We start from the raw sequence: 12,114 nt of genomic DNA on the forward strand, positions 1-12,114 counted from the left end.
TAGAATTATTGGGGTTGCTTTATTTTATTTGCATACTACAAATAAAATATACAAAATAGGATACAGTAGAGCAGTAAGATATAATTGCTATGCTAATAATTGATGCTTATATGTTTTATATCATTTACACCTTAGATAACTTACCATTAAGAAATTATGTTGAAGCTGGGCAATGGTGGCACACGCCTTTAATCTCAGCCCTTGGGAGGCAGAGGCAGGCTGCTCTCTGTGAGTTCAAGGCCAGCCTGGTCTACAAGAGCTAGTTCCAGGACAGGCTCCAAAGCTACAGAGAAACCCTGTCTCAAAAAAACAAAAGAAGAAAGAAAAAAGAAATTATTTTGAATCCTTTTATGATAAAGGTCTTGGAGATAGCAGAGATACAAGGAACATACCTAAACATAATAAAGGCAATATACAGCAAGCCAACAGATAACATCAAACTAAATGGAGAGAAACTCAAAGCAATCCCACTGAAATCAGGAACAAGACAAGGTTGTCTTCTCTCCCAATATCTATTCAATATAGTTCTTGAGGTTCTAGCTAGAGAAATAAGACAACAAAAGGAGATCAAGGGGATACAAATCAGAAAAGAAGAAGTCAAACTCTCACTATTTGCTGATGATATTATAGTTTACATAAAGGACACAAAAAATTCTAGTAAGGAACTTCTACAATTTATAAACACCTTCAGTAATATAGGAGGATACAAGATTAACTCAAAAAATTCAATAGCCCTCCTTTACACAGATGATAAATGGGCTGAGAAAGAAATCAGAGAAACATTACCCTTCACAATAGCCACAAATAGCATAAAATATCTCGGGGTAACTCTAACCAAACAAGTGGAAGACCTATATGAGAAGAACTTTAAATCTTTGAAGAAAGAAATTGAAGAAGACACCAGAAAATGGGAAGATCTCCCATGGGTAGGTAGAATTAACATAGTAAAAATAGCAATCTTAACAAAAAAAATCTTCAGATTCAATGCAATGCCCATCAAAATCCCAGCAAATTTCTTCACAGACCTCAAAAGAACAATACTCAACTACATATGAAAAAACAAAAAAATTCAGGATATCCGAAACAATCTTGTATAATAAAGGAACTTCTGGAAGCATCACAATCCCTGACTTCAAACTCTACTACAGAGCTACAGTACTGAAAACAGCTTGATATTGACATAAAAACAGACAGGAAAACCAATGGAATCAAGTCTAAGACCCAGATATCAATCCACACACCTTTGTACACCTAATTTTTGACAATGAAGCAAAAAATATCAAATGGAAAAAAGAAAGCATATTCAATAAATGGTGCTGGCACAACTGGATATCAACATGTAGAAGAATGAAAATAGAAACTGCCCTTGCCTGGACTGCTTGATGTTATGCTACATGAACTGGACATGTGCGACCCACAGAAAAATGACTGCTGAACTTGCAGAGTCTTAAATAAGTGTTCTTAGTAGCTTTGAAAGTGTCGGTGCCTATGGGAGCAGAATTTCCTCAGACTGCTGCTGTTGCAGCCTACCCACTGCTAGTGACAAGAGTTGCAATTGCTGACTAGGATAGCCGTAGTTTAGAAGGCAGCAACCATTTGTTTTTTGATTGTTTGTTTGTTACCTTTACTGTCTAAGTTTGGCTGGCCTTGAACTTTCTTTGTAGACCAGGCTGGCCTCCAACTCAGAGATCCATCAGCCTCTGCCCTTCTGAGTGCTGAAATTAAAGGGTTGCACCACCATTGACTTGAAGATTTAATTCCTTTTCACAAATGGAAACTTAGCTGATGGGATCTTGCTCTGAGGTCACCACTCCCTTTATTTATTTTCTTAATCCTTTTATCTCTTTGAACACAGGATTAGCTCCACTTTCTGGCACCCCTTCTCAATCTGTATGTTTTGTATTTTATTTGCTCAGCTTACTCCTTTTCATTATAAATTTTCATTAGAGTTACCATCAGTAACCACACAACAGAGTCTATATAGGCTGTTTTGAGATTCCCTATGCTAATGGAATAATCCAGAACTTTTCACTTTAGTCTCAGGCAGACTATTCACAAAAGGGCAAAAGCAGCTGCATTTTCCACCAAAATATCACAAGAATGATCTCTAGACAACTACTAAAATTCTTCTCCTCTGAAACCTCTTGTAAATACCTCTTAGTACCCCTGTCTTCCATGCTCCTGCCAGTATGGCCCTTAAGCCGTGCTTAAAGAATCCTTGTGGAAAACAGTGATGGTTTTGTTGAAGGGGCATTGCAATCATTTCACAAGACATCTCAGCCACACCTGGGGCTCTTGTGTTATTGTGTATTGCAAACGATACATAATAAAGGACTAGAGTCATGAAGGCACATGATGTTCTCCTTTCGTAAGACATGTAAATTAGATTAGGGACCTTGGTATGAGGAAATACTTTGTGTAACTTTCAATAACTAATGCCTTTGTATGGCTTTTCAGGGCTCAGTTCATCAGTAGAGGCTGGACCTTCCTGCTGCCACATAGACCTTAAATTTCCATCTTGGAGTGTCTTCTTTTTTCACTGACCTGTGCTACATGATGCACCCGACATTTGGTGACCAATGATGTGAGGCATGAGGAAAGAAGGGTCCAGACACCCCAAACTGGAGGTAAGATATTCACGTAGTAGTAGGCGAGACTAGTCCAAGATAGGGCAGGAACATGGGGAATTTAAATTCTCCATCTCAGGAGCGGCAACAAGTAAAATGACTCCTAAGACAAAGGATAAATCGAAGAAACCCTTCTCAGTAGAGAGAGGGGGAAGGAAGGAAGTTTCAAAAGGCAGCTTCACAATAGAGAAAGGTGAAAGAAAGGAAATTAGAAAAGAAAAAAGAAATTTCTTGATGAAAAAAGGAGAAATATTTAATCAAAAAAAAAAAAAGAATTTTCCCTATAGAAAAAGGAAACATGATAAATCAAGGCCTAGAAATAAAAAGGCCCTATAAAGGAAAAATAAAGAAACGTAAAAGGCCTCTTTCCAGTAGAAATAGTTTTCTTTATTAATTAACCAATGAAACAACAGATAAATAGAAGACCCATCTATATCCTATATCATTTAATCCCAGTGGTGTACGCCTTTAATACCATCCCTAGAGAAGAATATAAGACAGGAGGAGACAACTCACAGATACGGTCATATTCTGAGATTCTTGGAGGTAGGATCACCATTTTTGGACTGAGATAGAGGTAAGAGTTAGTGGCTAGCTGCTTTGCTTTTCAGATCTTCAGCTTGAACCCCAATATCTGTTTCTGAGTTTTTATTAATCATGCTTCAACTTGGGATCTATTAAAAGAATCCTCTTTTAAATATAAGCTGTTGTCCCCGTTTCATTGGCATTTTAAAAAATTTAAAGTTAGTAAAGCATTATGTAATCTATCCTCATTGTTAGCATATTCACAGTACTGCCTAGAGTTTTCATGATAAATTGTATATGCTTCATGCGTTTGGTTTTAGGGGACAGGAAATAATGTTACTAGTTCTATAAATCTACCATCTTGTGAGAGGTGGATTGCCAACAAAGAATCTGACTGGGTACATTGGCAACAATGTAAAGGTAAAAATCCCCGAGTACTTATTAACATCTCCCATGGAGATGTCATTAATTGGAGCCCTTATGACTTCCCTTGAGGAAAATATTCTCACTCAGAGTTAAGATGGTAGCAGTGTGGTTTGAATGGGACTTTAGAAATTAGCTCTAGTGTTGATGAACCTATCCAATGGCATGGAGTTGGAATGTCAGGCTCTATGTTACAATTTTTCAATTCAGTGCAGACTAATTTGTGGAAATTGGCAAGTGCCTTCTGCCCTCTTAAACTCTGGAAAGTTAAATGTTGATGATGTTGTCCTTTAGACTGAATCAAAGTCACACTTCTGTACCATGTGTATCATTACCTTATATATTGTTGAAAGGACCTATACAATGGCACCTTAATAATTATAGTATCACTACAATGGCACCTTAATAATTATAGTATCACTTGTGAACATTGTTCTCTCCATACCTGCTTTAATTCTAATATGTTATTGGATGTCACTTCCAAAGTTTGTATATTCTTAGAGCAGGTCAGCAGTCTGGATACCGGTAAAGTTGTCAAGGCCATGACAAGACTCACCTGTGCTGATTCTAGTCCAGAAACTTACTGAGGGAATATTAAAAAGAACATATCAGATGGTTGGACTGATTATTGCTGTGGTTATAGGAATTATTGCATTGACTGCTTCTGCTGCAACAGCCAGAATGGCCCTTCCTAAAGAAATTCAAACTGCTGAATTTGTTAGAGATTAAAATCAGCATTCTGCAAAACTTTGGGCTCAACAGAGTAAGACAGTGAGATGATTAATGAAATAGCTGACTTGAGACAAGCTGTGTTACCTTTGGGAGATCAGTTAGAGACTTTAAAGGGACAAATTGAGTGAAAATGTGATGGAAATGTTACAACTTACTGTTTTACACCTTTAAGGTTAAAGAAACAACTATTTTGGGAAAATGTTAAAATGCGTTGATTGAGTCACCCTAATTGCTTTTCAAATGATTTATGGGTTAAATTAAGTTACCTGGGGCGGGCGGTGGTGGCGCACGCCTTTAATCCCAGCACTCGTGAGGCAGAGGCAGGCGGATCTCTGTGAGTTCGAGGCCAGCCTGGTCTAGAAGGGCTAGTTCCAGGACAGGAACCAAAAGCCACGGAGAAACCCTGTCTCGAAAAATCTAAAAAAAAAAAAAAAAAAAAATTAAGTTACCTGATGTATCTGGAGTGGATGTTACAGGAACCCTTGCAGATATCATAGCTTCATTTAATCCTATGAATCATTTAATAAGTTTTCTTATTCTAGCAATTGTTATACTTGTTTTTACCATAAAAATCTTAGAGGCTTTCAAGTGTATTATGACTTATGTACATAAGACTATGAGACAACATGGAAGAGAAAAGGCTGCCTTCACTGTCCAGCTGCATAACCTTCAATGTAGTTAAATGAGCTTAAGCCAAAGGGGGACTGCTGTAAGATTTAGCATTCACTGTATCTGGGGTGGGTAGTAGATGAACTACTGTTTTTAAAAGTACTTTGACCTTGAAGAATCATTGTGGGAAACAGTGATTGTTTTGCTGAAGGGACATTGTGACATTGGTTACAAGATGCCTCAGCCACACCTGGGGCTCTTGTATTATTGTGTGTTGCAGAGGACACATAATAAAGGACTAGAGTCCTGAAGGCACGTGATGCTCGCTCTCATTTTCTAAGACATGTAAATTAGATTAGGGACCTTGGTATGAGGAAATACTTTGTGTAACAATAAATATCGCCTTTGTATGGCTTTTCAGGGTTCAGTCCATCAAAAAAGGCTGGATCTTCCTGCTGCCACATAGACCTTAAAATTTCAGGAAAGAGTGCCTTCTTCACTAACCTGCGCTACACGGTGCTCCCCGATAGAACAGCTTACATATGGCACTCCCATATGTTAGGACTTCAGTGTCTAACAGAAGCATGCAGAAACTGATGAATACAGTATATAGGCACATTTTACAACCCACAGCACCAGGGTCTGCCTTCACTGAATCCCTTCAGCTTCCCGTGTCTTGTTTTTCTTTGCATATATGGTGTAGTCTCACAGCACCCACCAGAGGAAATTGTACTGGATATGCAGATTTGTAAAGACACAAACCCCCTAAGAAACCTTGGCTTATTATTAGGACAATAAACTTCATAGCCTGCTGATGGTCTGACCGCCGCATTTTAGATAGTGCCTAGCACGATAAATATTAACTTTAAGAAAAATCAGTAAATATGAGTGAGTAAATAAACCAGTTCTTCGTGAGCGCGTTTTACGTCCAGTTAGAGTCCAAATTCTACGTTTACACGCTGGCTCCGCCTTGAAGCGGCTGTCACTCCGCGCGAGGGGCGGGGCGGGGCGGGGCCGCCGAAGGTGACGGGCAGGACCGTCAGGGCAGGCAGTCGCGCACGTGTGACGCAAGCACTCCGCGTCCGCGCAGACGTAGTCGCCAAGGAACGTGGAGCAGAGGCAGCATGGCGGCCCCTGCTCAGCCGTCTTCTCAGCCTGTTGGCGGAAAGCGCAAAGGCAAGGCCCAGTTTCTGCCGGCCAAGAGGGCCCGGCGCTGTGACGCAGGCGGACCGAGGCAGCTGGAGCCCGGCCTGCAGGGCATCCTCATCACCTGCAATATGAACGAGCGCAAGTGCGTGGAGGAGGCCTACAGCCTGCTCAACGAGTATGGCGACGACATGTACGGACCCGAAAAGGTACCGGCCTCGGGGAGATCAAACCGCCTACAGGCCTCTTCCGGGGAGCGGAGGCGGCGGTTGCTTCGATGCACCTGTAAGGTGCTTTAACGACCTCGCCTGCCTTCCCCTCCCCCGGTGTGGCCGTTGCTGAGGGCGCCTGCCTGGTGGGTGTGTACTTGTGGGCGGCTCTTTGGGGCGTTTCTTGACATCACTAATGACTGTGGCTCCCACGTATTGATTGCCCCCTGTGGACCAGGTAGTGTGCTGAAGGACTTTGAGAAGCGCGCTCTTCTTGCGACCGTGTGAAGTTGGTACAAGCTAAAATCTCTCTTAGGTAGTGGAAGTTTGATACGGGATGCTAATTTTCCAAGTGCACTTGAAAATACATTTTAGAAAATAAAAACTTGATGAATCCCAAATCTCATTCTATGGCCGTTTGGAAGCTATGATATTATTCACTTAGATTCTGCACACCCCGAAGTGTGGAGAAAGATAGTGCAGCGGTTCCCATTATTGGAGAGGAGTGGACAGAATATAAACCTGTTACAGCGCCTTCAGTGTGCACAGTTATTTTTATTACCTGGATGAAATGAAAATCCCCTAGGTAGGAGCGCGTGTCCTATCTCTGCTGGTGCCGAATGCAAGTTCCTTTTTGTTGTTGTGTTCCTTCTGTTTCTGAGGGAAGACTGCTGGCTACCTCAGCCTGGCCTCAGCTTCCCACGTGTAAGGATTGCAAGTATTGACCACTGTGCCAGGCTTAAGCAAGTTCTTGACCACCTTCTCTGCCTTTTTTTTCTTAGTAGAGCAGGAGTCATGGTTTTAGTTCTCTTATGCATTTGGTTCTAATTTTTTGTTTTGTTCTTTGTTTTACAAGACAAGGGTTTCTCTGAAGCTTTAGAGCCTATCCTGGAACTAGCTCTTGTAGGCCAGGCTGACCTTAACTCTTAGAGATCGCCTGCCTCTGACTTCCGAGTGGTGGGATTAAAGGTGAGCGCCACCACCGCCTGGCTTGGTTCTCATTTTACCAAAAAGAAAGTACCCTGTCGGCCGCAGTGATAGGCAAGGGTAGTGTTAAAGTTCACCGTGACATGCACCTCATCTAATGAACCCTTTGCTGCCTCTGTCAAGATATTTCTGCAACCATTTTCAGAGGATATGTGCCACATTCAGGGAATTCACTGTGTGATCTACATTTTAGAAGCAGTATTATTTTAATCACCTAATAAAATCATTTAGAGCCAACGTTGAGACCTGTGCCGTCGGGGGTTTCACATAAATAGTTAATTGCAGTGTTTTAACATGAGCTGCTCTGTCACTTTCACTCACTGGTTTTATGTAAACAGTTTATAGACAAGGACCAGCAGCCCTCTGGAAGCGAGGGAGAAGACGATGATGCGGAGGCTGCCTTGAAGAAGGAAGTTGGTGACATTAAGGCTTCTACGGAGATGAAGCTAAGAAGATTCCAGTCAGTGGAGAGCGGAGCAAACAATGTAGTCTTCATCAGGACCCTTGGGATAGGTGTGTGTAAATAACGCCCCTGAGATCATTGATCCCACGGTATCTGGGCATCTCTGTCTTAGCAGATACTGCCTAGACAGTGGCTTCATGGTATGGCTGTCAAGTCACGTTGTGGTAATGTCCCCCACGTTCCATCAGCGGTAGATCCGTGCCCAGATGTTTCTGAAACCATTTTCAGATGACATATACCACACTCGGGGAATTTGTTTCTTACTCCATATTTTGGAATTGTGTTATTTTAGTCTCATAATAATATGGAGAAGTGGAAGGTGGTAAGGGTAGCGTTGACTTAAGAGTGGGGACCTGGCAGTGCTACGTCCTTTCTTTGTGTGTAACTTAAGGTAGAATGAAAGTATCTATTCTGTCTCAAAAGAGCAGCCACTACTTAGTACCAGGCTTAATTGCCATTTAGAAATGGAGGACCTGATCCAATTAGTTAAAGACCTGGAAATGGAATTCCTTTGACTTTCAAGTATGATCACTAATTCAAAAATACTAACACTAACGTCTCTGATGACGTGTAGTTGGGAAGTAGCCTGTGATTGACTGTGTTGTGCTGTGCTCCATGGTGCTGGGTTCTTTCCCAGCTAGAGCTGGGTTTCTGTACACAGTAACTAGTGGGCTGAGTAAGTCTTTAAGTAAAGTACAGATTTTGTTTTTGTAAAAATGTGCTGTAGAATGCTTGTTGCTCTTAGTTTGTATTACAAGAACATCAACATTTATTTATAGCAAAAGCAGTATAGATGATGGAAAGTTAAAGTCCTAGATATATGATAGACACTAAGAAACACTAGGTGGTGCAGAACCTTGTTTTGTTCTTTTTCTCTTAGAACCTGAGAAACTGGTGCATCATATTCTACAGGATATGTACAAAACCAAGAAAAAGAAGACACGAGTTATTCTGCGAATGCTGCCCATCTCAGGCACATGCAAAGCTTTCTTAGAAGACATGAAAAAATACGCAGAAACGTTTTTGGAGCCCTGGTTTAAAGCCCCAAACAAAGGGACATTTCAGATTGTCTATAAGTCTCGAAATAACAGCCATATGAATAGAGAAGAAGTTATTAAAGAATTGGCAGGTGAGTTCTACTAGTGATTTTATAGATGGGAGGCAGAGTCTCTGGTAAAAAGTCAGCTATTTGGGAAAGTACAGTTGTCTACCCATACCCATGGGAGACTGGTCATTAGATCCCCTAGGAATACCAAAACCTGCGAGTGCCCAGGTAAGTCTTCTATAATCTGACTATTTTGGTGTAGTATTTGCATATAATCTGCACATATTCTCTTGGATATTTTATATCATCTTTGGATAACTTAGAATTCTAAGTCTGATGGAACTTCCATGAAAATTAAACTGTCTTGTTTAGGGATAATGACAACTAAAAACAGTCTGTTCATGTTAAATACAGATGGTTTTTTTCCCTAAGTATTTTGATTCACACTTAGTTGGGTTTGTGCACATGAGTGCATTGCCCACAGAGGCCTGAAGAGGCTGTCATAGCCTTTTGAGCCAGAGTTAACAGGCGATCGTCTAGCCGAACAGATGGACCTTCTGTAGGAGCAATGCATGCGCATAGCTGCTGAGTCATCTCTCCATTCCACCAAATGTTCTCTTCTTAAATGTCTCAAGGTTTCATTTGTATTTAGTTATTAAAAGCGTTGATGGATCCAGGCACTTAATCCCACGGTTGGGAGGTGGAGGCAGGTGAATCTCTATGCATTCAAGGCCAGCCTGGTATACACAGTGAGTTCTAGGCCAGCCAGGGCTACATAGAGACCCTGTCTGGAAAATAAAGTATTTCTGTGTGGCCATCAAACAGACTTTGATTGATGGCCACACAGAACAATTAATTCTTAATAAACTCTGTCTTAACAAATCCGAGATGGTAAGGGATAAAAGCCTGTTTGACTATGTCAGGCGTAATGATATCTTCCTTCTTAGCCTATTTTCCTATTTTTGTTACAGGAATAGTGGGCAGCCTCAATTCAGAAAATAAAGTGGATCTCACTAATCCAGAGTACACGGTGGTAGTAGAAATCATCAAAGCTGTGTGTTGCCTGAGTGTTGTGAAAGATTATGTGCTATTTAGAAAATACAACCTCCAGGAGGTAGTGAAGAGTGCAAAAGACTCACAGCCTCACCCAAAGCTGGGAAATGGCAAAGAAGCAAAGTTGGAACCTGATGCCAAGGTGAGTCAAAGTGATCCTTCAGAAGGGAAAAATAGCCAGCAGGTGGCACCAGAGAGCAGCGAGGAGCTGGAGCAGAGAAAACCAAGGTCTGAAACCCCGGCAGGAAGTGAGGGAGAAGCTAAACCTGAACTTGAAAGTGGAGTCTCAGAAGGACCAAAGTCAAATGAAAATGAGCTCTCATAGGTCATTCTGTGGGGGAGTTATGTCTCAGCTGGGGTTCTGCAACAAGCTATTGGGGTTCAGTGTAAAATTGTGATAATATGTATTGACTTTTGTGTGCTGCTTCATGCTGATCTCACAGCCTCCGTTGACAGTTTTGTTAGAGCCCTTCCAGGCCTTTATGTCAGTGTGTGCAGCCCCATGTACTGTTACCTAGGGGAGGTGGTAGGAGGGCATTGGCCTCTGCCTCCTGATTACTTTCTCTAGTTACCTTTTAAGCACTGCCAACTCTGTGTAGTTCCACATTCTGAGTCATTCTGAGGAAGTTATGTGCTGCACACGGCTCAGCTGTGCCTGCCGTTTCATTGGATACATAGAGAAGTGGCACTGTGGGTTATATGGGAATCACTTTGTGATGACTTTGTACTTTTTGTTTTCCTTGTTATGTTTGTTTTAATGTTAAAAGCAAGTCTGATGGCCCATCGCTGCAGTTTTCGAGATGTGAGAGGAGAGGGCTGTCCTAGGTGTAGGCCCATGGGTGTTTCCCATAAGGTTAGGGATGAGGACTCTTTCTGCCGACTCACCTTGTACAAATACAAAAACAGTGGAAAGCTACTGCCCCGGGGCTTCATTGGACTGCTTGCTGTCCAAACTGTCCTTCCAGTTTGTCATGCTTTCAAGAGTCCCTATAGGTAGAGACGTGAAGGGTCGAAGCGACCTATGAGCACTGCAAAACAAACTGTCCAGGTAGGGACTGCGAAGTGGCTGTAACATTGGGCTGGGAAGAAGGTTTGTGTTTAAATCTTAATACAAGTTCGAAAATATAAATGCTACGGTTCCCGGCACAAGGGGCTAAGCAAAGAGCGAGTGACATGAGAATACATTTCTTCTTAGATGCTAGAGTCTTGCTTAGTAAGCCAGAACAAGAGGATGTTGGAGAAGCAGAGTAGGCAGCACCTTGCTAATGCAGATGGGGCTGGAGCATCCTCGGGTTTTGACTTGTTAATTCAGGTCTGAGATTGAAACCATCTTGAAAGGATATGTATTAGTGTCACTTGGGAAAGGATGGAGAGAATCCTAGTGCCTTCTTGAGGCCTGCTCCGAGATAAAGGACTTTTCCTTTAATAGTGTAGGGCAGAGGACCCGGGATAAAGTACCGTTTGTTCAGACACAAGGTTCTGGGCTTAGCGAAGTAGCTGCGCTTCAGATTGTGATTTAATACTTTGGTTTCCATTGTGTTTTTATTTATTTTTGTTCAGTGGAACCTGAGTGTGCCTGGCTGTTTGCCAGTTGTACGGTGCTGTATGTTCTTGGATCTTAGTTCATTTATCATTTTGCTTTGCTTTGAGAGTTGACGACTTTATTTTCACTGACATTTCAGTGTGTTAGTTTACAGATGTTCTCAGCATAGGAGTTGAGTGGGCTTTCTGGTTGTTTGTTTGTTTGTTGGTTTAAGGTATAGCAGTTAAAACAGAAAATAAAGAAGCAGAAACCAAATCCCAGTGCACCTGTTCTGTTCTACAGACAAAGGAGTTACGCCTGGTACTGTAACACATGTTTCTCCAAAGATGAACATGGTTTTCAAATATTTTTACTTGCATTTTGTTCTTGGTACAGCTGAATGTTCAGGTTGTTTTCAAATTTCTGATATTTTAAAAAATAAAAACGAATTTGTTCTGTAAAGTTTGGCATTCTGTACTTTTTTTTCCTGTCCCATATTAAATGACTTTCTATGTGTATGGTATGTTTATCAGAAAAATGCTTAGATGTATGATTGTGTATCAAAAATCCAGGTTCATAATCCCAAGAAATAAAGATGCTAAAATTTATTCATGAATAATTAATACTAAATAAAAAGCATGTTTAAAATATTTACTTCAGAACAAACACCAGCCCCATACTGAATTTCATTAAAAACTCACTGACTGGCCTTTGTGTCATTTCTGTTCCTGATCTGAACAGTATTTAATCTGCTTGAGTGGGCTGATTTCATA

At 41.3% G+C, this 12,114-nt stretch overlaps 1 protein-coding gene across 4 annotated transcripts in view; it reads left to right on the plus strand.

The window, feature by feature from the left end:
• Thumpd1 (THUMP domain containing 1) overlaps positions 1-12,114 on the plus strand; it is a 35,357-nt gene that overhangs the window by 16,012 nt on the left and 7,231 nt on the right. For 2 of the 4 annotated variants that reach the window (XM_057777172.1, XM_057777173.1), the window contains 4 exons: positions 2,458-2,627; positions 7,597-7,771; positions 8,602-8,850; positions 9,738-11,796. In XM_057777172.1, the coding sequence (XP_057633155.1) occupies positions 2,592-2,627; positions 7,597-7,771; positions 8,602-8,850; positions 9,738-10,144 (867 nt within the window). In that variant the 5' untranslated portion in view covers positions 2,458-2,591 and the 3' untranslated portion in view covers positions 10,145-11,796. Of the gene's footprint in view, positions 1-2,457; positions 2,628-6,022; positions 6,272-7,596; positions 7,772-8,601; positions 8,851-9,737; positions 11,797-12,114 lie in introns of those variants that run through there. The other 2 variants (XM_057777171.1, XM_057777170.1) reach the window with 2 other exon arrangements.

This window comes from Chionomys nivalis, chromosome 8 (assembly GCF_950005125.1).
Source record: "Chionomys nivalis chromosome 8, mChiNiv1.1, whole genome shotgun sequence".
NCBI lineage: Eukaryota > Metazoa > Chordata > Mammalia > Rodentia > Cricetidae > Chionomys > Chionomys nivalis.